This window comes from Lutra lutra, chromosome 8 (genome assembly GCF_902655055.1).
Source record: "Lutra lutra chromosome 8, mLutLut1.2, whole genome shotgun sequence".
In the NCBI taxonomy this organism is placed as follows: domain Eukaryota; kingdom Metazoa; phylum Chordata; class Mammalia; order Carnivora; family Mustelidae; genus Lutra; species Lutra lutra.
In genome coordinates this window covers 50,760,184-50,787,108 of record NC_062285.1, presented here as the reverse complement: position 1 = coordinate 50,787,108, position 26,925 = coordinate 50,760,184, and the positions used below count along the sequence as shown (strand labels likewise).

At 42.1% G+C, this 26,925-nt stretch overlaps 1 protein-coding gene across 1 annotated transcript; it reads right to left on the bottom strand.

The window, feature by feature from the left end:
- Positions 1 to 1,069: 1,069 nt before the first annotated feature.
- On the bottom strand, positions 1,070 to 26,925 carry NEMP1 (nuclear envelope integral membrane protein 1). The gene is given in 9 exon segments (XM_047741510.1): positions 1,070 to 5,603; positions 6,355 to 6,528; positions 7,312 to 7,537; positions 9,036 to 9,130; positions 10,660 to 10,732; positions 12,476 to 12,605; positions 12,607 to 12,696; positions 13,860 to 13,984; positions 26,734 to 26,925. Coding segments are annotated over 9 exon segments (1,215 nt in total). The 5' UTR covers positions 26,858 to 26,925; the 3' UTR covers positions 1,070 to 5,425.

Below are 26,925 nucleotides of genomic sequence, written 5' to 3'. Positions count from 1 at the left end.
AGAGAATTAATGCAAATGCTCCAAAGGATCCCCAGAGCAAAGGAAATAGCTAAAACATAAAAGAAAATGGAAGGTACCAGACTCCTCCCACAGAAGTCGGGCCTACACATAATTGAAGTTTTTATTCCATGGCCCCTAATACTCACTGCAGCCCTTCCCTCTCTCTCCCTACAAAAAGCTCTTGGCAGACATCCCACAGCTGGATCCACGGGTCCATCTCTCATCCCAGCAGAGAAACAAAGGATATTTTTTATTTTTTAAAAGATTTTATTTATTCTTTTGAGACAGATAGAGCATGAGCAGGGGGAGAGACAGGAAAGGGAGAAGCAGACTCCCTGCTGAGTCAGGAGCCCTAAGTGGGGCTCGATCCCAGGACCTGGAGATGATGACCTGAGCTGAAGGCAGACGCTTAACCATTTGAGCCACCCAGGCACCTCACAAAAGATACTTTTTAAAAAGAAAGAAGTAGGGATGCCTGGGTGGTTCAGTCAGTTCACCAAGTTGACCAAGTAGACCAAGTTGAACCAAGTTCAGTCAGTTGACCAAATTGACCAAGAGTGTCCGACTCTTGGTTTCGGCTCAGGTCATGATCTCAGGATTGTGACATCGAGCCCCAAGTAGGGCTCTGCCCTCAGCAGGGAATCTGCTGGAGATGCTCCCTCTCTCTTTGCCCCTCCCCCCTGCTCAGGCTTTCTCTCTCTCTCACTCTCAAATAAAAATAAATAAATCTTAAAAAAAAAAAAAAGAAGAAGAAGAACTAAAATACAATTGGAGTAGCTCTCTGAACTAGGAATAGCCTATACATGTTTTTTCCCTGTGAGACTGCATGGTCACACTCCATGACTCCTGCAGGAATAATTCCCCCTTGAAATTGGGCATGCTGAGAAATCATCTAGTCCAAGGATGGAAGCAGACCAAGGCAGACCCAGGGTGGGCAGTGGTGGGTAAGAAAAAAAAGGAAAACAGATGGCTTGCAACACCATCTCATCAGAAAGATGAAACTTAGAAGCTAATTGCCTCAAGAGATCCAAGTAAGAAAAGTACACGTTCATTGAGAGAGACTACTACATAGTCTATAAAACTTTATTAAAATTGGCATTACTTACAAACTTGTACAATAAAAATGAAAAATATATAAGACATTGTTATTTTTTCTTACAGAAAAGAGTGAAAATGAGACCCATGGCAAAGAGCCATCCCTGATCGTTTTGTTCTTTTCAAACATTCATGAACATTTATTTTAAATATAAATGGCAAATCTTTTAAAACAACACTAAGGCATTACCCACAGGTTAAAACTTACCTAGGAATTCCTTAGCCCTGCTATTTTACCACCAAGTCCGCAAACATGGGAAACAGAAACCATGGCAGGCTCTAACAGTTCTAACACTCACACTACGAGCTATCTAGTATGCTAACATGACACGAATGTTGCCCATACTGTAGGAGAGTTCACAGAAGATGATTTCACCATTTTCAAGTTACTGTCAAGAGTGTGAAGAGGAAGATGACACACGCAGGCAGGGAATATGGGAGCCCTAAGTCCCAAATGTGGGGGAGGCTGTGTGCCATTTCCACCCCCCACTAAAGCTGAGTGTTGATGTGGACATGAATCTGCTTTGTCTATTCCTAGCAGGCTCTGGCTCCCATCACATAAGGCACCAAACACCCTTTTCAAGGTAGTAACCACCTAGAATCTAACTTAGGCAACCGGGGCCGTAAGCTACGTTACCAAGAGATACCACTGGCTCACCATAACTGCATAGGTTTCCTTAAATATAATCATCAATTTCTGCTACATCAAAACAAGAGGTTTTAGGTGCATCTGCCTTGTGCAAATGGCTATTTTATATGTTTATTACTTGGTTTCAGTGCCTATGTAACATGAAAGCATAATAAATCTGTCAAACTGTCCTCTCCTTGGTTGAGATAAAGTTCTTGGCATTTCAATATAGGTTATTATCTCATATGTCAGACCTGAGTCCAAAGGAATACTAGAAGGACATTTAATTTCCTTTCCTCCTACTTCAAATTTCACTACTCAATTCAGAGAAAAGTTATGAGTACACAGCTAAGAACCATTTTTACGCAGGCATCCATCTGAGCCCATCTTTTTTTCTGGAACAAAAAGATTGAGGGCAATTGCATAATCCATTTCCAAGCTTTTTATGGATATCAGGGCCGGGGAGGACTATCTGGCCTATTTGGGTCCTTTCATTCATCAAATCTCTAACGTATATGCCAGTTGGGAATTAGACTGAAGGGAACACAGTCGGTGGAGAGAGGGCTAGGCCCCAGATGGGATGTATCTGCACAAAATAGAACACTGGAACCCAAAGCCTGTGATCAGCAAAACTCCCTTTGTAACAGACATAAAAGTCATGAATTTGGGGGAGAAGATAAACTAGTTTTGGTGGGATGAAGTAGCTGGTAGGACTTCCTTATTAGAAGACATCCAAGTTGCTAGACTCGTCCTTATTTTTGGTGATTGGCTCTGCAGGTCTCATGAAAGCAATCTGAGTGGGAAAGTGAAGAGGGAAAGGTTTTAGGCCAGCTGGCTCTCATATTCCCATTAATGGCAGTCGTGCTCTCTATAACTTGGTCAGATCAATTAGGGGTGATAGATTTCCGATGCTGAAGAGACCCTCAGCCCTGGGGCCAATTTACAGCTTGGTATTTACAAGCAAGATGCTGACGCTGACACTGACGTGTCAGGAGACGTGGCTCCAGTGTCGGTTCACTCCATGGTGAACTCCCCTCAATCCTTTTGGATGAGATCAGTCTGAGAGACGAGACTATGCTGAATTGCAAGAGCTGTAACTGCCAGAGAAAATTAAGTGGGGGCTTCAAGTAGTGATGGAGCCAGCAGACTAAGTGGCCAAGAGGGAGACAAGAGCAGCTTATGGAGTCAAGCAATCTGTGGGCACAAGGAGGCACTGAAGCATCTGGAGCAAGGCCACACGGGCAGGCAGAGCAAGGACACACAGCACACCAAAGGCACCGTCGTCCTTCCCAGTCTCAGAGCAGCTGTCAAGCTGCGGGACACACGGTCACCTCCACTGCCTGCAGCTCCGGTCTCCGACTATACCTACACACACACACACCTACACACACACACACACACACACACACACACACACACAAATTGGGTTTGACTATACTTCCCCCAAGTTCAAAGTCAGTGACAAAAAGTGATCTGGAGATGGAAACGAGATTTCATGAGGAGTTGAACAAAACAGAAAAAGAAGACTCTTTCCCTGTTTCTTAGCACTTTCTCACTGAGATAAAGATAAGAGGCAGGGCAGGGAAAGTCACCCTGGAGGCAAGCCACCGCCTCCAGAACAAGCTCTCTGGGGGAAGGCACCAAAGTCTCCAGGTAATCCTGAGACCACTTGTACAGTGGTACAGAATTATTTTTTCAAATTAACAGCTGCTCAAATATGCTGGATCCTGATTTCTATAAATATAGAGCAAAAAATAGTATATTCCAGAGGCCCTAACAGTTCTCTGCAGAGGGATAAGATTTTTACCATGTACATAATTTACAAAGGCATTAAGGTCTCCCAGTACAAAGCTCCTTTGCCCTGCAACTTTAACCCACAGCATCTGCCCAAATCCTGCCCTTTCACTTTCCACTGTATGTGGATTTGCTGCCAATTGAGGTAGTTGTCACTTTAGGACAGTGTAAAGCTGTGGAAAACACTGGTGGTAATAATCAACTGGCCACCTGGACGGGAGTCTCAGAGCTGACATTCTGGAAGTCAGCACTGAGCCCCGGGCCCGACAAGATTATCTGCTAAATGGCTAGCCTGAAGGAGTCATTACAGTTTTTTTAAAAAATCATCTGCCTTCTCAGTGATCCCAGTGGACCAGGGCACCTGTGGCTGTGCTCTGGCCGTCAGTGCCCATATTCCTGGCTAGAGTCATTATGGCCTCTTCCAAGGTACGGGGGTAAAGATCACTGAGCCAGAACCAACCAAATGACAGACACTTGGGAATTTGCTCCCTCATAAATGACATTGCTGGTTTATAAGGGTACTTTCCAATGGCAAAAGAATCTGAAACTAATGCCACTGTAATAAAAGGCAGCATGAATCTCTGGTCAGAAATGGAACTGCAAGTAAGTATACTAAGTTCATGGAAAACTGTGTCTGACTCTGAGAGATGAATGAACATCCGGAGGCATGAAGGTGACCTGGAGGACTATTTCGTGGCAATGCAACTTGTGACCGCTACATAGCTACAGTTTTATGTTATATCAAGGAAACTTCACAGACAGTCTCAGGGCTTGCAAATTAGCCAGATTATGGTGGGGGGAGCAGAGTACATGTGGTAAGGAGAGGCTGAAAAGAACAGGTAGAATGGGTAGACAAAGGAAGAGAAAGGAAAAGGAGAGTTTCTTGATTCCACAGCAACTCAAAGATATGTGTCCCACTGACAGGAAAATGGAGGATGCATAAAAAATTCTCTCAAAAATGATCACTTCTCCCAACTTGCAGGAATAATGCTACAAATGAAGGGGAAGAGAATGTAAGAAATGAAACGAACTCTAAATTGTACATACTTCACAGCTGAGGAAATAGACACTTCCTGGAAGGGCAAAGGGGGCTGGAGGAATGGCAAGGAAAGAATGCAAATGTCTTCTTAAGATAGAATTAAAACTTGAATATAATAAAAGCCTGACAGACCTCCCCTACAGAAGAGTTCACAGGCATGTTCCTAAAAACAAGCAAGACTTAGAATATCATATGTGTGAGAACTAATTCAAACCCCAACACAACAATTCTGGGGCTTTAATGGCTGACCCATACTAACAAACACGTAAGGGCCCATGGGCTTGTCGATCCGGAGTACTCCCTGGTTCTGGAACATGAATTTGTGACATTTAAAAAAATATATTCATTTCAAAAGCAAGACAGAAATAAAAATCTATATTCCTCTTCAAACAGCTAAAACAAGGATTATTCTAAAGTCACTGAAAGAAAAGCAGAAGTGAAGGAGGCTCAGATTTGTGGATTTCTCTCTGGAAGACGCAGCCTAGGGTCCACAAAGAGTTACCACACATGTAACACAGTTCTCACTTTTGAGTGCCAGCTGTGGTGGCAGAAACGCCACCACCGAGTCAATCTTTAAGAGGAGCTAGAACGCCGTGCTAGCTGTGGTCATCTGGTTTTTTGTTTTTGAAACATAAACATGGGAAGCATTGAAAGCATTCACTGCTTTACCCATTCTCCCTCAGAGATCCCACGGAGACCACCAAGACCATTTCCAGAGGGAAGCCTATTTCGGCTTCTAATTTCAGTGGGAGAAGTTTTGCACTATCTCACCCTGTTTCAAGGAGTTGAGAAGCAATGGTGCATACATGCAACATGGACCACTGAGGTGCCAAGCCAGTCCATATAAAAATAACGAAGCACCACCTAAGTCAGGAGGTGATCTGTTGTGTGATAGCAGGATACGGAAAATCTGAGTCCTCCTCCTCAGTGGATGTCTCCTCATAGATTTCATCCTCAGCAATGATGCTCCCTAATCCATATTCCTGCTCATGGACAGAAACCTCATTTGGTGTGAGGTGAGAAGAACCTTCCACAAAGTCAGCAAATCTGGAAGAGAGAAGATAATACTCATTAAGAACCTGCCTTCTGTCCTTTCTGGTTTTCTTTCAAAATAAGAATGAAGTGAAACCCTCCATATACTCACAGCTCAAATTTTACAGAGCCTGCCTTACTCCGGCAGGGAAGCAGACTAAAAGCAAGAAATAAGGAGAAAAGGAAAGCTGGGGTCAGAGGCCAACATCCCATGAAACCCTATCCTGCTTAATAAGCACTAGCCTATCCTTTTAGTTAGGAAAGTGCTAAGGTTCCTTTAGTCATCTGTAATCCTGATAAGAGAAGATTATGGGGCATTACACATTTATTCACGTTTATGGCCCTATAAAGTTTATGCCATCAGGATTCCAAATTGAAGCTTCACATACTCATCAGTATGGTGGTGCCCAAGTAAAAAGGGAACACCCCACCAAAAAAAAAAAAAAAAAAAAAAAAAAAAAAAAAAAAAAAAAAAAACCCACTCAGAGAGCAATGTAAAATTATCACATAGGAAACTTAATATGGTACTGGAGTCTTCTCCTCTCAATGCTGCCATCAAATCTAGAGTAGACGGTTCCTTAAGGAAGCAGAAAACAGGCTACTGCTTAACATATGATGATACATTTATCTTTTTCCCAACTACCCCTCGATGAGCAGGAAAACAAAGCTATGAATACAAAATGTTTATCTAGAAGTATGATCTCTGTTAAAACTCAAGGTCACAATCACCCTGATAGATTCCTGGCATAGATGGCCAAGAGTTTACCTCTTTGGAGACTGGATTCGAGAAACAGTCTTCCAAGCAGAGCAGTCTGGACTGTTACAATATTCTCGAAGCTCCTCTAAAGCCTTTCGCGTCTCCACTTCTCCTTGTATCCGATATTCTTCTTCTGTCAGGAGACGAGGGGGGACAGTCTTTTCTGCTGCCTTACACATCTTTCTGTGCTCACCAAAATAACATCATGAATCATTAATCAGTAATTTCTATCCAGCCTGCCCTCTAGCTTCCTTCAGTGTGCCAAGTATACAGCAGAGAGCCTGGACATTAAGAGTCATCACCCCACCTTTCTTCTAGAGACATCTTTACCTATAACATACCCCTGACGTGTTAGACTAGGAATGACAAGTCAGAGTGATCAATAGTATTCACTAATGTGAATAAATTCACTTATTTTCCTATAAATGATAGACAAAATATTTGGAAAGTGGAAAAATGACAAGAAAATGGTGTAAGATTGTGGTCCATTAACTTGAGATTCCCCAAACTGATGGCATCACCTTGACTACGTAGAACAGACCCACCACTGACAACCTCAGAATCTATGACCACTCCATGTTCACTGTGCAAGACGATAACACGCTTTGAACTACATCTTAAGACTAGAACTCTCAAAGCAATCTGAGAGCCAGTATGAAATAATCCAGAACCAGGTGACCAGAGGCATGTGGTATAAAAGTGCTATGCTTTGCACCACCTAGTGGTAAAAGGAACACATGACACTTTACTGGACGCTTTTATTTTAGATAAAATGACGAAAATAAAATGAGAAAAATGCCTTGAGAGAGTCTAAAAAGAAAGACTTGGAAGGAACAAAAGCAGAAGCATAATAAGATCAATTTCCATGAACAAAGAGGTTCCCAGGTCAACGCCTCTGTACCCTTTTGCCGCAATTGCATCCCACACGGTGTGTTTCAATACAAAGTTATATTGTGTTTCGGTCACCTGTAGGTGATGAACAGCCACTGAATAGGGTACTCCAGGTTCTTAGTACACAGTGCAATGATGATAATGGCAAGGGCAATATGTGGTATCTGGATACCGGAATACATGAAAAGTAGGCCCATCAGCTGCAAGGTCCAAGTCAGCAGGTTGATGCTCCGCTCATTCTCCAAGGGTCCGTACTTGTAACAGACTGCGAAACTTATGAATCCGACTGTGAGGACATAGCCTAAGAGAAGAGTTATCAGAAAAACATTCTTTCTGATCTATAACTGGTAAAAATAATTTGTGCAGGAAGCAGCAGTGCATTCGCTATATGGCGCCTACCGAACTAGGAAAATGGATAAGATATTTACCCAGGATTCACGCTTTTTTCACTACTCAAACATATTTATCTCTTGAAGTGTCTACTCTTTCTGTTGTTTCCAAATTTATCTGGTTCAAATGGAGGATTAAAGCTACATGTTGAACAACTCTAGGACAGTCTGTTTTAAAAAGCCTAATATATGAAAATCCAGATTAATCACCTCTCAAAAGATAGATTAAGGGTTATCAACTGTATAACCAAAGGATCTTCACTTCATAGAAAAATTCACGGCAGAGTCCTTTGCTTCTTAAGGTCTTCAAGTGCATTTAAAATATGATACTATTGGGGCGCCTGGGTGGCTCAGTGGGTTGGGCCTCTGCCTTCAGCTCAGGTCGTGGTCCCGGGGTCCTGGGATCGAGCCCCGCGTCGGGCTCTCTGCCCAGCAGGGAGCCTGCTTCTCCCTCTCTGCCTGCCTCTCTGCCTACTTCTGCCTACTTGTGATTTCTCTCTCTGTCAAATAAATAGATAAATCTTAAAAAAAAATAAATAAATAAAATAAATAAAATAAAATATGATACTATTAATAAAGTCAATTTATAACTTTTCAGAAAGATGCCTATTGTGTAAAGAGAGGTATACTTATACACACCAACCAATTAAAGTCTTTTCCCTGGCAGCACCATTTTCATTTAATGTGACGACTACACAGGGTTAGAACTATGATTCTTAAAGATTAATAAAAGGACATGGACTGTAAGCAGGCAACATCTTTTCAGGATCAAATGAACTAAAACAACCTATAAACATATAAAAAGGAAAGCAAAACCGACAACACTTACTTAAAAGATACTGCCAGTAACACCTCCAGATCTCTTGTAAATTTTTTAAAACTAGCTGAATGAGGTACAGAGAAAAGGACCAGCCTCCCACCAGGATGACGTAAATGGGACTTTTCTAAGACAGAGTAGAAGTGAAAACAAAAAGTTACGACAGGCTTTCCATACATAAAAGCAGCAAAATGGAACTACGATTTTTTAAAAATTCAACCTACTGAAAATGCACAAAAACCACATCCCTTAAGAAGACGTCCTTTATATTTAAAATGGTACAGTGTGCAAAGACCACTGGGGAAACGAGGGTGCTAAATAACTTAAAAGCCTGGCTATGTAATCAGCAAACAGGGAAGGAGACTTTAATTCCCCTCTGTGCACAGGATTTAAATAAGAAAGGGGAGTTTGTACGCAATCAGACTCCAAGTTTCATCATGGAAAGTACCTTTCTGAATCAAGGAAAGATCAGTGAAAAAGGACATTAACTTATCAGCCACAAATGCAAATTTTCAGTGCTGTAAGATTATCCAAGAAACAGTCCCTCACTTTCCAAGTTCCTCCTGACTGCAGATGAGGATTCTGCTACTTACCTTGGGCATGAACTTGGACAGTACGAAAATGACGATTAGTAGAGAGGCCGCAATTCCCACACTCATCCCAGTGGAATAGTAGAAAAATCTGGCTTCTGCAGAGAGAACATTACTTCATGACTATGTGCGCAGTCTTCACACACGGCATTGTTCGAACAAGAACAAGTAACCCAGGGGCGCCTGGGTGGCTCAGTGGGTTGGGCCTCTGCCCTTGGCTCAGGTCATGATCTCAGGGTTTCTGGGATCGAGCCCCGCTTCGGGCTTCTGCTCAGTGGAGAGCCTGCCTCCCCCTCTCTCTCTGCCTGCCTCTCTGCCTACTTGTGATCTCTCTCTCTGTCAAATAATAAATAAAATATTTAAAAAAAAAAGAACAAGTAACCCAGCCGAAAGACAGAAAAAAGCTATCATATGAGAGCAGGTGTATGTCTAAATCTTGAGGTCTGAACACTGACGGGACTGGTACAATGCGGTTGGTGCCGGCTCAGGAGGATGGGGATCAGTAAGACCCCTCAAACATATGCCGACAATAAGCCTCTGCCTAGTTGCGCAATCCCATCACAGCATCTCTCCCAACCCGGTTTTAAGGAGAATCTTTCTTCTAAGGAACTGCCCAGCTTCACTGGGGAAAAAGAAGGTACAAGGACACTGCCTGAGTGGACACTGGAAACTGGAACTGGACTGACTGCCCAGAAAGATAAACGTCTTTCTAGACCAGAATCAGGGCCTAGAATAGAGAGCTCCGGCTCCTCCGCCGGGCTCTTCCTGCCAGGCATTCCTCCCTCTCTATGAGTTTCTCTCAGGATCCCCAAAATAAGGAACCGCTTCTACCTATCTCACTCCAGCCCAACTTCAAACTCCGATGGGTAGCTTTCATTCATTATTCCACAAATATTCTTTTTACTTTTGTACAAAGTTAATGTCAATTCTACATTTGTTCAATGTTTAGTTACCTGTGTTTTCTTCTTATTTGTACATGTCAGTTTTACCTAGCTTAGCTGGAGGTTCCTAAAAATAGGAAATGGTAAGTGGTGGTGTTTGTTCCTTTACCTCTGAATGGCATGAAACTCACCAACACATGGCCCTGGAAAAAGGAGGACTTAACATGTTATTCCAAATGGTGGAAAGGGTGGTGATGTATTGGCTAAATCCCATCACATGATGGCTCAACCTAAAAGGAGACTTTCAGGGGCGCCTGGGTGGCTCAGTGGGTTAAGCCTCTGCCTTCGGCTCAGGTCATGATCTCAGGGTCATGGGATTGAGCCCCGCATCGGGCTCTCTGCTCAGCAGTGAGCCTGCTTCCTCCTCTCTCTGCCTGCCTCTCTGCCTACTTGTGATCTCTCTCTCTCTGTCAAATAAATAAATAAAATCTTAAAATAATAATAATAAAAAATAAAAATAAATAAAAAATAAAAGGAGACTTTCATTCTTGCCAATCTTGTTCAATATAAGAAAAAAGCAAAAATTGTAACATGTATTAAAGTATTTAAAGATTTTTTTTTCCCAAGCAGGGAATGGCCTAGCCATAAAGCTCATGGAAAAGGGAAGGGCAGCTCTTTCCCCATGATAAAAGTGAAGCAGGGTGGGTCTAAGCCTCGTCATTCTGCACTCCAACCTTGGAACCTACCTGCTCAGCAAATCTCCACAAAAAAATAGCATAAGTCCAAGAAGGAAAATGAAGAAGAGTTTGGGGTCAAATCCTGAAACAAATAAAGACTTCTGTTTGATCAGGAAAACAAACAGTATAAAGGATTATAGAATGAAAGACAATGTTGGCATTATAGGTCAGCTAATAAAGTACAATTGACCCTTGAACAACATGGGTTTGAATTGCACGGGTCCACTTACATACAGACTTTTTCTGAAAAATACATCACAGTACTGTAAATGCATTTTCTCTTCCTGCGGCTTCTTAGTAACATTTTCTTTTCTCTAGCTTACTTCATAGTAAGAATACAGCACATAATATGTATAACGTATAAAATATGAATTAATTGACTGTTTATGTTATCAGTGAGTCTTCCTGTCAATGGTAGGCTATTAATGATGACGTTTTGGGGAGTCAAAAGTTATATGCAGATCTTTGACTGATGGGGTGGAGTAAATCAGCCAGCATCTCAACCCCGTACTGTTCAGGGGTTAACTATAAACACAAACAACCTACCTAAACAGCATTGTAAATGCCACACAAAGCCTGGGAACCCTTCCAAACAGGAAACAGAAGTAGGTCTCTGTATAACCTCTGCTTTTTTGGAGATCTTATATTTTTTTTTGGTTACCTATGCTAAGGCTAAAAGAAACTAGGGTTGCTTCAGATAGAGCTAGGCCTAATGCTCTCAGCACTTCATGCAATCGCCCACAAGGGGTCTCTACCACTCCGGCTTTCACTCAAAAGTCTCTCGCGGGTTCCGATTCAGCAGATTTGCCTAGAACTTTGGGTCTGGGCCCTCTGTTGTTCTCTAACTGGCTGCTTTTCTTGCCCAACACCACCACCTACTTCCTTCTGCTACACAAGCACTGTGTTGGAAAAGCCTACACTAAAACACATCTCACCCAGGACCAGGGGGCGCCCCCGAGCAGAGGCCTCTCGGTGGCATACCAGACACTCCCACGGCATTCACATTCAAGAGCTCTGAGTCTCAGGAGCTCTCAAACAGAGCAGGAGCAAGAAGAATCAGTACATGTGAAAGGGGCACAAAAACAAACAAAAAAACCCCCAAAAGGCAAATTCTATACAAGCAAAAAAGCCTGGGAACCATAGGGCAGTTAGAAGAGCACAACCTATTTTGCAGCAAAACCCAGGGATGTTTCTGCTATTCACACATCCCAGGACCTCGGTAGTAACCAAGGAGAGACCAAAAGTCAGAAAGTTCAACAGGATACTTATTCTAGTCCTCTGTGAAACCTTCTCATACATATTCAGAAAAGGGAAAACTTCTCCCGGTTCCACTGAATAAGGCTTCAACTGCAGTGATTTTCATAGTTTCTTATGGTTCCACAATCCTTTTTACTTGTGAAATATTCATATTCAGTTCTGCTTGCCTTCAGTTTTTATTATTTAACGACTCAGGTCTTCAAATACGGGTCTTTATATCCAGGACATCTAACTTTGTCTAGGAGTGCCCAGAGAGCAGGAATAAATGTGTCTTACCCTGAAGAACACTAAGCATATCAGCTCAGGGCCACTGGAAGTATTAGGACACAAGTCTTCACAAACCTAGGTAAGGAGGTACTCCGAACCACCTAAGTGAGGTCTTTATTCTAAGCCTAAAGGGTTGTATGTAGGAGAGAGACTCTCTTAACCGTTTGGAACAGTGGTATACTCAGGTTATGATCAGAATCAAAAGGGAGTTGTCTTGAGCTAACTTCTCTGTCTCGCTAATTACACTCTCCAAAGCCCTTTTCACGATAGAATCCACCAGAAAAACAGAGGAAAGACTTACTCCGGGTCACAGTGACATTGTACTGGGTGTCTTCCTCTATAATCTCAACTTTGAGGCAGGTTTTTTGGGCTGTATAGACCCACGTTACATAGGTGTCATTCAACTTCTCTTTTAAAAAGGAGGAAAAAAAAGTTCCAGATACTAAACTGCTCTAACTCCTTCAGTTTCTCTTCATTCTCCACCTGGGTGACTCGTACCAGTTTGGAACTGTTTACCCGGATCTGTAACACAAGTAAGACCAGCATGAGAAAGAGTAGGAACTTTAAATTTTCATAAATACAGATTTTAAAAAACCTTTAGAGTAAATAGCTAAATCAGTAATAGTGCCAGTTTTCCACAAGGCTTATAAGAAATATAGAGATGCAACAGCTCAAATATAATTGGGCAAATAACACTGCACATAGCACACAGAGGCAGCTGTTAGAATGTCTTGTTGTTAACATGATCTGAATCTACTATTAAGCAGAACAACACAGGAGGAAAAAAGACTTCCGAGCTGAGTTAGCCCTATAGCTATTTATGAGAGATCATACAAAACAAGGCTCTAGAATATTAAGAAAATTGCCAGGCAGAAACAGCCCCAGAACACTGAAAATGTTTCTGTAATGACAGACTAAGAAGTTCAACCCTTTGTCACAAATCACTGATTATGGGTAAATGTTGGTTATAATGTGTCTCAGATGGAATATGATCTTTATATCAGACAATAAAATAAAGAAAATTCAAAAAACCCACAAGCCCACCCTTAGGTTTTTGATGTGAACAACAAACGCTCTTATCAGTAACTATGCTTACAGCAGCAGCGGCGTTTCCAAAAGGACTCATTTTGTTCAGTTATTATTACAGCCAGATGTTCTCGCTTGCCAGGTGGCTTAATAGTGTTATGAAATAAATGAAACCAAAGCCATTCTATCAAGGGAAAACTTCAGGCATGGGGTTTACGAAACATTTCGTGCTGAATCAAAATTGAATAAGAACAGCAAGGCAAGAGTTTACATCCTGACAGGCATGCAACAGTTTCCAGGCCAAAGAGGGCATAAGGCCTGGCGGGGGGTGGGGCGTGCGTGTGTTCATGTACGCATGTACATGTACGTGTGTGTGCGCGCGCGCACGCACGCACGCAAGGAGAGAGAGGACAAGAAGGAAGCTTCTTTGGGAAAAAGAGGAAGGAAGGTTACCTCAGGGTCAAGTGTTATAAGCTACTTAAAGGAACAGAGACAGAGAGGGGAAAAAAGTATAAATGATTACTGATGAAAACCCAATTCAGAATAATCTGAACCCTACACCAAGGTTGCTGATAGGGGACAATGTATCAAAGTACTCACTAATCACATACAGACAAGATACTCACAGAAGCTGCCCCAGTCAGGGGCCTCCAAATTACCTGTATCCGTGTCCACACATCATGCCACTTTGGGATAAGCACATTTTTATAACAGAATTGTTGCCTGTGATTCGAATTGTGAACTTCAGATTCCTGAAGCATGACCACGCTTGCATTGATTCCGGCTTTATGCAAAGAAAGGAAACAAGAACAGAGTATAACAGAACAAGTTAATAGCTACAATTCATTCCATAAAAAAGAACCTGACCACAGTTTTTGTTTTCTTTTTTTTAAAGATTTTTTTTTTTTTTTTTTGAGAGAGAGAGAGAGAGATCACAAGTAGGCAGAGAGGCAGGCGGTGGGGGCGGGGAGCAGGCTCCCTGCCAAGCAGGGAGCCCAATGTGGGGCTCAATCCCAGGACCTTGGGATCATAACCTGAGCCGAAGGCAGAAGGCCACCCAGGCACCCCAATGTTTTCTTTTTTTATTCAAGTAGAGTAGACACACAATGTTACATTAGTATCAGGTGCACAATACAGTGAATTCTTTAAGTCTATCCCTTATGTTGTGCTCACAAGTGTAGCTACCACCTGTTACCAGGCAATGCTGTTACAATACTGACCCCTGACCACTTTCTCAAAATTGGGGTTAAAATGTGAGGGACTAAGAAACAAGAAAACTGAAATGAGAGAAGAAATTAGATATTATAGGCACTAACCCTGAATAAGCAATAAAAGCTACTAGTAAGTGCTTATTTTTTAAATTTATTGATTTATTTGACAGAGAGAGAGAGATCACAAGTAGGCAGAGAGGCAGGAAGAGAAAGAGGAGGAAGCAGGCTCTCCACTGAGCAGAAAGCCCAATGTGGGCCTTGATCCCAGGACCTAAGACCACAAACTGAGCTGAAGGCAGAGGCTTAACCCAGTGAGCCACCCAGGCGCCCTAGTACGTGCTTATTAAGACAGTATGCTGTCTTTCATTTCACTCTCCAACAGTGCTATGAAGCAGGGACTCTCATAATCCCTGTTTCACAAATTTTTAAAAAATGATGCTTAAGGGGCGCCTGGGTGGGTCAGTGGTTAAGCATCTGCCTTAGGCTCAGGGTCCTGGGGATCGAGCCCCACATCAGGCTCCCTGCTCGGCGGGAAGCCTGCTTCTCCCTCTCCCACACCCCCTGCTTGTGTTCCTGTTCTCGCTGTCTCTCTCTATCAAATAAATAAATAAAATCTAAAAAATAATAATAATAATAATAATAACAAAAATTAATGCTTAAGAAGGATTAAGCAACTTGCCCAAAGCCACACAGCTAGTGAACAACTTAACTGAGATTTACATCCAGGTCCTGCTTCCCTTATAAAGGCACAGCCAAAGTAACGCCATCTACTTATTTCCTCTACCCTTTTTCTGAGAAGGATGAACAGACTTAGCAATGTTTTTGCATATACAGTACTTTAAGAAGATACTAAAATATCATAAAGTTCCTTTTTTCCAGCTGCTTTGTTTCAGGTTTTAAGAGCAGTCATTTAATACACGCACTCCTTTGATTTTTGCCAAGACAGACGAGCCTCCATTCAGAAGTCTGTATTCAATCCCAGCCAATGCAAGGCTTAAAAGTGACCGCTCTCATACCTTCCCACCCAAGTTTGCACAAGCTACATTCTTTTTTTTTTTTTAAGATTTTATTTATTTATTTGACAGACAGCAGAGAGGCAGGCACAGAGAGATGGGGAGGCAGTCTCCCTGCCGAGCAGAGAGCCTGATGCGGGTCTCGATCCCAGGACCTGAGCCGAAGGCAGAGGCTTTAACCCACTGAGCCACCCAGGTTCCCCCACAAGCTACATTCTTTACCACAAAATAGTTTAATAACTTTTTCCTTGAGTTCTATGTTGTACTAACTTATTAAATGCTATTATAAGTGGAAATTAAGTTATCACTCTGGTCTAGGTACAAAGATAGGTAGATTTAAACTAAATAAACTAAATATACTAAATAATAAATAAATAAATAAACTGAATATAATAAATAAACAAAACACAAAACACAAAAAAACCCTCAACCAAACATTAAAATACCGAAGTTACACACACAAAAAAGGCAAGGACACTTGTCAGTCCAAAATGGCTTTGGTAAAGCTATGACTAATTTAGAAGTTAATTCCTGCCTTAAACCTAACCATGAGAGCAAAAACTACAAAACTCTTAGAAGAAAACACAAGTTGAGTCTTCCTGACCATGGATTAGGCGATAGTGTCTTAGATATGACACAAAAGCACACGCAACCAAAGGGAAAAAACAGATGAATCAGAGTTCTTAAGTATTTAAAACTTTTGTGTTTCAAAGAACCTTATCGGGATACCTGGGTGGCTCAGTGGGTTAAAGCCTCTGCCTTCGGCTCGGGTCGGGTCGTGATCTCAGGGTCCTGAGATGGAGCCCTGAATCAGGCTCTCTGCTCAGTGGGAAGCCTCTGCCTTCACTGAGCAGAGAGACTGCTTCCTCCTCTCTCTCTCTCTCTCTCTCCCCGCCTACCTCTCCGCCTACTTGTGATCTCTGTCAAATAAATAAATAAAATCTTTAAAAAAAAAAAAAAGGACCTTATCAAGAAAGTAAACAGACAGTAAAATGCACAAAATGGGGGGCGCCTGGGTGGCTCAGTGGGTTAAGCCGCTGCCTTCGGCTCAGGTCATGATCCCAGGTCCTGGGTTCGAGCCCCACATCGGGCTTTCTGCTCAGCAGGGAGCCTGCTTCCTCCTCTCTCTCTGCCTGCCTCTCTGCCTACTTGTGATTTCTCTCTGTCAAATAAATAAATAAAATCTTTAAAAAAAAAATGCACAAAATGGAAAACAGTAAAATGCACAGAATGGGAAAAAATATTTGCAAATCATATATCTGAGAAGGGTCTACTAGCCAGAATATATAAAGAACTACAACTCAACGATAAGAGGAGAAATAACCCAACTGTAAAAATAGGCAAAAGGATCTGAATAGGTATTTCTCCAAAGAAGATACACAATGGCCAAGAAACATGAAAAGATGTTCAACATCTTTAGTCCTCAGGGAAATACAAATCAAAACCACCAGGAAATACCACCTTATATCCATTAGGAAGGCTAAAATAAAAAAGAGGACAGTAACAGGAGCTGGCCAGGATGTGAGAAACTAGAACCCTCATAAAGGGCTGCTGGGGATGTAAGATGGTGCAGCCTCTTTGGAAAACAGTTTGTCAATTTCTCAAAAAGTTAAACATAGAGTTATCATATGACCCAGCAATTCCACTTTATGTATATACCCAAGAAAACAAAACACAAGCTCACCCAAAAACTTGTACATGAATGTTCATAACAGCAACATCCACAATAACTAGAAAGTAGAAACCCAAACATCCACCAACTGATGAACTCATGGATAAAACAAAATGTGATATACCCATCTATACAGTGGAATATTGTTCAACCATAAAAAGAAGTACTTGTTTCATTTTTCCTAACCCCCAAGCCCCCCACCCTGCCTCTCAAATTCCTCATATCAGAGAGATCATATGATAATTGTCTTTCTCTGATGGACTTATTTCACTCAGCATAATACCCTCTAGTTCCATCCACGTAGTTGCAAATGGCAAGATTTCATTTCTTTTGATGGCTATATAGTATTCCAGTGTGCATATATATATATATATATATATATATATATATATATATAATCACATCTTCTTTTATATATACCACATCTTCTTTATCCATTCATCTGTTGATGGACATCTAGGTTCTTTCCATAGTTTGGCTATTGTGGACACTGCTGCTATAAACATTCAGTGCACGTGCCCCTTCGGATCACTACATTTGTATCTTTAGGGTAAATACCCAGTAGAGTGATTACTGGGTTGTAGGGTGGGATCGGGAGGGAAACAAACCATAAGAGACTCTTTTTTTTTTTTTTTTTAAGATTTTATTTATTTATTTATTTGACAGACAGAGGCAGAGAGGCAGGCAGAGAGAGAGAGGGAGAAGCAGGCTCCCTGTAGAGCAGAGAAGCCTGATGTGGGGCTCGATCCCAGGACCCTGGGATCATGACCTGAGCCAAAGGCAGAGGCTTTAACCCACTGAGCCACCCAGGCGCCCCCATAAGAGACTCTTAATCTCACAAAACAAACTGGGGGTAGCTGGGGGGAGGTGGGATAGGGAGAGGGTGGTTGGGTTATGGACATTGGGGAGGGTATGTGATATGGTGAGTGCTGTGAAATGTGTAAACCTGATGATTCAAGACTAGTACCCCTGAGGCAAATAATACATTATATGTTAATAAAAATAATTAATTAAAAAAATAGTAATAAAAAGGTAAATAAAACTTTAAAAATCCTTTAAAAAAAAGGAAGTACTAACACATACTCCAATGTGGATGAACCTTTAAAACATTCTCAATGAAAGAAGCCAGACTGGGGCGCCTGGGTGGCTCAGTGGGTTAAAGCCTCTGCCTTCAGCTCAGGTCATGATCCCAGGGTCCTGGGATCGAGACCCGAATCGGGCTCCCTGCTGGGCGGGGAGCCTGCTTCCTCCTCTCTCTCTGCCTGCCTCTCTGCCTACTTGTGATCTCTCTCTGTCAAATAAATAAATAAAATCTTTAAAAAAAAAAAAAAAGAAAGAAAGAAAAAGAAAGAAGCCAGACCAAAAGACCACATATCGAGTGATTCCATTTATATGAAATGTCCTGAATACACAAATCCAGAGAGACAGAAAGATTTCTCCTCACTGGAAGGAGAAGTGAATGGTGAGTGACTGCTAAAACACATGGGGTTTCATTTTGGAGTGATAAAAATACTCTGAAATTAGTCAGTGGTGATGGATACACAACCTTGTGAACATACTAAAAACCACTGAAAGGGTGAATTTTATTATACATGAATTATATTTTAATTTTTTTAAAAATTCAGTCTTAGGGAACCTGGGTGGTTCAGTTGGTTAAGCATCTGCCTTCAGGGACACCTGGGTGGCTTAGTTGTTGAGCATCTGCCTTCATTCGGCTCAGGTCATGATCTTGGGCTCCTGGGATCGAGTCCAGCAGAGCCCTGCATCAGGCTCCCTGTTCAGGCTCCTTCCTTGATGGAGAGCCTGCTTCTCCCTCTCCCTCTGCTCCCCCTGCTTGTGTTCTCTCACTCTCTCTGTCAAATAAATAAATAAAATCTTAAAAAAAAAAAAAAATCTGTTCAGCTCAGGTCATGATCCCAGGGTCCTGGGCTGGAGCCCTATGGGCTCTCTGCTCAGCAGGAAGTCTGCTTGTCCCTCTCCCTCTGCCCCTCCCCCCACTCATGCTCGCTCTGGCACTCTCTCTCCAAGAAATAAATAAAATCTTTAAAAAAGAGAGAAAAGAAAAGGGAAAGGGAAAGGAAGAGGGAAAAAGAAAGGGAAAGGGAAGGAAATTCAGCCTTCATATTGTAGGGGAAGAAAGTTTTCCTCTATCCTCTTAGGATCCCTGGCTGGGTCTGAAAATTTAAACTGACAAAGATTAACAACAGAAAACCATACACATTTAATAAAAGTTTTACATGACACAAAAGCCTTCATAAGGAAATGCAGACCCAAAGAAATAGCTTGCTTCATTTCATGAAGAGTACACACTTGGGAAAGAGTGTGATGGGGTAAAGAAAATTGTGGTAATGGTAGTAAGCTGGGGGAAACTGAGTGAGGCTTGTTTGCTTGGATTCCTCTTGCCATCCCCTTATCTGCATTTCCTCAGGTAGAAGGAGGGAGGGCACCTCTCACAGGGTTTTATGGTCTGTTTCACAGAAGGGTGAGGTGGGGAGGTCAGAGAGACCTTCCTGTTTCTACTGTTTTCTTAAACTCCCTCAGCTTAAAACATTCAATATGCCAAGATGCTGTATTTTGAGGTAGCATGCCCTGATTCCCACCCCCCCACCCCATCTATCAGCTTCTCACTAGGGTTTAGTCCAGTAGTAATTAGGATTTCCTCCTAGACTATCTTTTATAAAATGAAATTTTTAAAGATTTATTTATTTGGCAGACAGAGATCACAAGTAGGCAGAGAGGCAGGCAGAGAGAGAGAGAGAGGAAGAAGCAGGCTCCCTCCTAAGCAGAGAGCCCGATCAGGGGCTCGATCCCAGAACGCTGGGATATTGACCTGAACCAAAGGCAAAGGCTTTAGCCCACTGAGCCACCCAGGTGCCCCCAAATGAAACTTTTTAAAGAGGTCTCACTAGCAAGCCCACAAATGTACTGATAAAATACCCACTCGTAAATATGGTTCAAGAGTTTATTTTTCTTGGAGCACCTGGCTGACTCAGTGGGAAGAGCATGCAAATCCTGATCTCGGGGTTGTGAGTTCAAGCCCCATGTTGGGTATAGAGATTACTTAAATAAATAGAACTTTTTAAGAAAAGGCTTTTTGGGATGCCTGGGTGGCTCAGTCGGTTAAGCCACTGCCTTCAGCTCCAGCCATGATCTGAGGGTCCTGAGATTGAGCTTGATGGGCTCTGTGCTTGGCAGGGAGCCTGCTTCCCCCCCCACCCCACCCTTCTCTGCTTGCCTCTCTGCCTACTTGTGATCTCTCTCTCTCTCTGTATCAAATGAACAAAATCTTTAAAAAAAAAAAAGAGAGAGAGTAAGGTTATGTGAATGCTAAAACTACTATACTGACAAATTCATTGAGGTATATAAAAACACTGGATGTATTAAAAAAAAGATGTTGTACAGAATCTATTACTTCCTTAAAAGAACATCCAATCTGTGTACAAAGCCCTAAGTAGGGGCACCTGGGTAGCTCAGTCGTTAAGTGTCTGCCTTCTGCTCAGGTCATGATTCCTGGGGCTTGGAATTGACACCTCTATCCAGCTCCCTGCTTGACAGCATCCTGTCTCTCCCTCTTCCACTCCCCCTATTTGTGTTCCCTCTCTTGCCATCTCTCACTCTCTGGCAATTAAATAAATAAATAAAATCTTAAACAAACAAACAACAAAGCCCAAAGTAAAAACATACACTTGTTCAATAAAAAAACAAAAACAAGAGTCACACTTGGTAACCCCTTCTCTCCCACAGCACCAAGTAATAGAAAACTACACATTTTTAAGCCCACTGTTATTTTCAAGAAGATAGAAAAATACAAATAATGTCAATAGTACAGGGCATTTGAAAAACTTAATGCCAAGAAAAGGCATCAGTGTTTCGAAACTAATTTTAAAATTCTCTGATACCATTTTCTTAAAGAAATAAAATGGCTCTGTAATAAGCAACATCTTTTAAAATCTAGTTTGTCAGGGCCCCTGAGTGGCTCCGTGGGTTAAAGCCTCTGCCTTCCGCCCATGTCATGATCCCAGGGTCCTGGGATCGAGCCCTGCATCAGGCTCTCTGCTCAGCAGGGAGCCTGCTTCCCTTCCTCTCTCTCTGCCTGCCTCTCTGCCTACTTGTGATCTCTGTCTGTCAAATAAATAAATTAAATAAATAAATAAATAAAATCTAGTTCGTCATTTTCCCAAGTTACAGAACATTCTAGGGAAACAATTTCAAGTAAGTAAGTAAGTAACTAACTAACTAACTAACTAACTAACTAAATAAATAAACTAATGTCCTTAGTAGCAACCCCCTATGGAAATCAGCACCTTGGCCAGCCACATCTTTGGGAAAGTTACTGAGCTGTGAAATACACCAATTCAGCCAAAAGGGATACTCTGTGAAACAATCACCACTCCAGCTCTAGGTTAAATTGTTAACAACACAGAACTAAACCAAGTAACCTTAAACATACACAAGTTGTCAAAATGCTCACTTAAAATTTTGCGCTTCCTGTAGCAAAAGGATATACACCACCTTTCTTCCTCTCCCCTCAAAAGCCAGCATGTTAAAAAGCAGAACAGATTAAACATTCGAGAAAATGCCTTCTGAGCCCAAAGATTTTAGAAAATGCCTTCAAAGAATGTAGTGAATCATAACTTGCTTATCACATTTACCCATAAAGCAGTTATTCAAAGGTTAATAACTTCATACTTGCTTACAGTCATTATAAACTAATCAATAGCACTAATCACTTAACGTCTACAGGTAGAATCAATAAAAATGATTCAAACTATGTGAGGACAGGAAGAAACCCTAAAAAGTCATGAAAAACAACCTCTTAAATAGCCTCTGTTCATTTCTTTCAAGAGGTAATTCAGCTCATACTTAAAAGCCTTCTTAAAAAATAACATCTTAAACAGTGCACTTAGCAAAGCATCATTCAATGGGATGCTGGGACAACTGACTGGTTATTTGGAAAATAAGACCTATCTAGATCCTCACCTTATACCAAATACTAACATTAATTATAGATTAAAAAGTAAAATAAAAAAATTAAAGAGTAGCATAAAAATGATAGAAATTTAATTTTTGAGGGCTCTCTAAGCATAAAGTAATGGAAATAACTAGAGAATAAAATTGACTACATAAAAATATAAATCTATTTAAAAAATCAAAAAAGGGGCACCTAGGTGGCTCAGTCAGTTAAGTGTCTGCCTTCAGCTCAGATCACAATCCCAGGGTCCTGGGATCAAGCCCCACATCGGTCTCCCTGCTCAGCAGTAAGTATGCTTCTCCATCTCCCATTCCCTGTGCTTGTATTCCCTCTCTCTCTGTGTCAAATAAATAAATAAAATCTTCTTTAAATAAATAAATAAAATAAAATAAATTTAAAAATAAAAAGGAGGGTGCCTGGGTGGCTCAGCCGGTTGACTGACTCTTGGTTTTGGCTCAGGTCATGATCGTGATCTCGTGGTGGTGGGATCAAGCCCCACTTGGGGCTCACACTCAGTGTGGAGTCTGCTTTGGATTCATTCTCCCTCCTCCCCTGCCCCTCCCCCCTCATACTCTCTCTCTACCCTAAATAAATAAAATCTTTTAAAAATAATAATAAATAGGTGTGCCTGGGTGGCTCAGTGGGTTAAGCCTCTGCCTTCAGCTCAGGTCATGATCTCTGGGTCCTGGGATCGAGCCCCGAATCAGGCTCTGTGCTCAGCAGGGAGCCTGCTTCCTCCTCTCTTACTGCCTACCTCTCTGCCTACTTGTGATCTCTGTTAAGTAAATAAATAAAATCTTTAAAAATAAAAGCAAAAAATAAATAATAAAGAGGGGCGCCTGGGTGGCTCCGTGGGTTAAATCCTCAGTCTTCAGCTCAGGTCATGATCCCAGAGTCCTGGGATCGAGCCCCGCATCAGGCTCTGTGCTCAGCAGGGAGCCTGCTTCCTCCTCTCTTATTGTCTACCTCTCTGCCTACTTATGATCTCTGTCTGTTAAATGAATTAAGTAAAAAAAAATTTTTAAATAATAATAAATAAAAATTAAAAAAAAATAAAAAGGTAAAACAGGACTACACCTATTGTGGTGAGTGAGCATGGTGTAATGCATAGGTTAGCCAAATTACTATGCTGTATTCCTTAAAATAATAACATTGTATGTCAACTATACTTCAATTTAAGAAAATAGGGTAAGGATGCCTGGGTGGCTCAGTAGGTTAAGCATCTGCCTTCAAGAGAGGGGAAAAAAAAAAGCCTCTGCCTTGGCCTCAGGTCATGATCCCAGGGTCCTGGATTGAGCCCCAAGTCAGCTCAGCAGTGCCAAGCCAGCTTGGTCATATCACTGTCCTTGGGGAATCCCTGCTCCCTCTACCCCTCCCCCAATGTGTGCTCTCTCTGGCTCTCTCTCTCCCTCTCAAATAAATAAAATCTTTTTTAAAAAAATGTAAAAGAAGGGTGCCTGGGTGGCTCAGTATGTTAAGCCTCTGCCTTTGGCTTGGGTCATGATCTCAGGGTCCTGGGATCAATCCCTGCATCAGACTCTCTGCTTAGCGGGGAGCCTGCTTCCCCCCCTCTCTGCCTGCCTATGCCTGCTTGTGATCTCTCTCTCTGTGTCAAATAAATAAATAAAATCTTTAAAAAAAAAAAAAGTAAAAGAGGGTAAACAAATTAAAGAATTTTTTTCAATAAATAAATAGATTATAAAATATATATACCCTTAATATATTAGAAAGTTCATACAAATTTATTTTTATTTTTTTAAAGATTTTTATTTATTATTTATTTGACAGAGAGATCACAAGCAGGCAGAGAGGCAGGCAGAGAGCCCCATGAGGCTGCCTGCTAGCGGGAGTCTGCTTCTCCCTCTCCCTCTGTCTGCCCCTCCCCCTGCTTCACGTGCTCTCCTTCTCTCTCTGTCAAATAAATAAAATCTTAAAAGAAAAACTCCAATAAAGAGTAATTACAAGTACACCAAGAACAAAGGACACACACATTCCAAAAAATCTTAGTCTAAAGAAAAATTAAATAGCTACTAAAGGAGATGCTCCCTCAAAATAATGCAAATGTAAAGAAACGCCATGTTAAAACACTACTTTTGGTCTATCAAATTAACAAAGGTGTATATCTCCAATGCTGAAATACCAATACTGGCAAGCATATGGGTCACAAGCAATTAGTGCTGTTAGTGGTGTAAACAAGCACACCTTTTCAGGAAATATTTCAGCAAGGTGTTTCAAGGGCCTTAAATATGTTTTGGTTTTTGATCTAATAAATCTATTTCTGAGAATCTATTCTAAAAATATAATCTAAATGCAGTAAAAAATTATACACAAAAAGTTCACAAAGTCTTATCTACAATGAAAAACTAGAAACACAACAAATGTCCAACCAACAATATAAACACCACACATTTACTTCAGAAACATTAAATGGTCTGTCCAAAAAATAGAATACAAATAAAAATAACATTTAAGAAGAATTTTAAATGATATAAGAAAATCCTTATGGGGGCGCCTGGGTGACTCAGTGGGTTAAAGCCTCTGCCTTCGGCTCAGGTCATGATCCCAGGGTCCTAGGATTGAGCCCCGCATCAGGCTCTCTGCTCAGCGGGGAGCCTGCTTCCTCCTCTCTCACTGTCTGCCTCGCTGCCTACTTGCGATCTCTGTCTGTCAGATAAATAAATGAAAAAAAAAAGAAAAAGAAAAAGAAAATGCTTATGTTACAAAATCAAATGAGAAATAACGGGTGGCCTACAAGGAGAACTGGCTTGCTGACAGGTCTATGAATGTATTATCAACTAAAAAAAATTTTTTTAAGATTTTATTTTTAAGTAATCTCTACACCCTATGTGGGGCTTGAACTCACAACCATAAGATCAAGAGTCACACGCTGCACCAACTGAGCCCTCCGGGCACCCTCCAAAATTTTTTTTTAAGATTTTATTTATTTATCTGACAGACAGAGATCACAAGTAGGCAGAGAGGCAGGCAGAGAGAGAGGAGGAAGCAGGCTCCCTGCTGAGCAGAGAGCCCGTTAAGATTTGGGGCTCGATCTCAGGATGCTGGGACCATGACCTGAGCCAAAGGCAGAGGCCTTAACTCACTGAGCCATTCAGGTGCCCCTTCAAATTTTTTTATTAGAAACACATTTAAAAAAAAGACCAGGAGAAAGTGTGCTACAATGGATTGTCTCTGAAAGGAATAAACAGTGAGGGTTTTTTTCTACTTCTTTTTACTTAATTGTGTTTCCCAAATAGTCTAAAATAAACTCACATCATTTTTATAATCAAAAACTTCCAATGAGAAAATACTACCTACCTTTTGAAATACTGCATTTTTTTAGGTACATCTGGCTTTTAGAAAGTTCTTCTGTACTACATGATCAGCTGTTTGTAGCTGCCACACACATGATCTACCTAGCCACGCAGAACATCAACCTGTCTACCCCCCTCCAAGCTAAGAAGCCCCTGTTCCTCTCATAAAAGTGTCTCATTAAAGTGTCTGCTGATTGAGCACTGACTAGAGACATTTTTGAATTTATTTTTCTCTTTCAACCCCCCAATCCACTACCCCATTTTAGAGGTTAACCATCTGGCCCAAGTTCATTCGGACCAAAAGTAGCCCTTCAATGTTACTCCGGCCCTCTCCTCTGGAAAAGTACCTTCTGGCAGACCTACTACCTTCTCTCCCTGCCCCACACCCCCACACCGGGGTGGGGGTGGGGGGACCCAAACCATTGCCGGAGGATGGAGGACGGAGGACATTACACTTGGAACTAGATCTATGGATCCTGAGACAACCTTAAAGCTGCAGCTACGGATAATCTTACGTGACTGCATGAGATAGGCAGCAAAGGATGGGAGAGGTGAGAGCATACTGTGTTTCCAAGATACGATTATCCCGAACCCCACGTTTCAAACTCTCTCCAGCGGAACTTGGGAACCTCACTTATTTTTGTGTTGTGCATTTGATAAGAGGGTAGGAGGTTTTTAGAAACATTCTAGGTTTTATGAGTTAGAGCGTTAAAGGGAAACAGTTTCATTTCAGTCCAAAGCCAATCATCCACCAATAGGTAGATAGCAGTAAATTTGCTTGAGAAATGATGTTTTTTTGTTGTTGGTGGTGGTTTTTTGTTTTGTTTTTTTGGAAACGCGAATTTAACAGCGCCAGGATCTTACAAGAACAGAAGACGTTAGATAGAACTCACTCCATTTCAGTGAATTAAAATGATCCGTTCAGCCACACCCATGCCCAGAGTCTGGACAGAACAGACGCTCAGAAGGTGTTGCTAACTTGCTCAATGAATGGGATGCCCCCATTCCAGTGGCAACTCTGCCCGCTAGCAATGGAACTCGTGTCCCCTCACTTTTAACCAGGAAAACCAAGGAGGCCCAGGCAGCGCGACTCAGCCCCCAGGACCGCATCTCACCCAGTCCAGGCCTCCCTTCCAGTCTCTGCCAAAAGGCTCCAAGCTCCTCCCCACTCTAGTAGCTCCCCCAGGCCATCCCATAACCCTGATCCCTCAGTGACGACGACGAAGCTGCTTTTTCCGCACCACGTCCGCACCTCACTGCGGAAAAACGGTCCGCACCCTAGGGACACTCCCCACTTTTCTAAATATAACCCTCTCGGCACCCGCCCCCAAGGCGGCGGCTGCCCCGGCGGTACCTGAGCCGCAGGCCAAGCAGCCAAAGATGATCAGGAGCAGCCGCACTACCCCGCCGCCCTCACGGCCCCCAGCCCTCCAGCCCCAGGGCCCAGCACCAACTGCCGGGGAGACCGCCACTTTCATTCCTCCCGCCGTGGTCGCCTCACGCCGCCTCCTCTTCACGTGCCTCTCCCCGGCAACTAACCGGAACA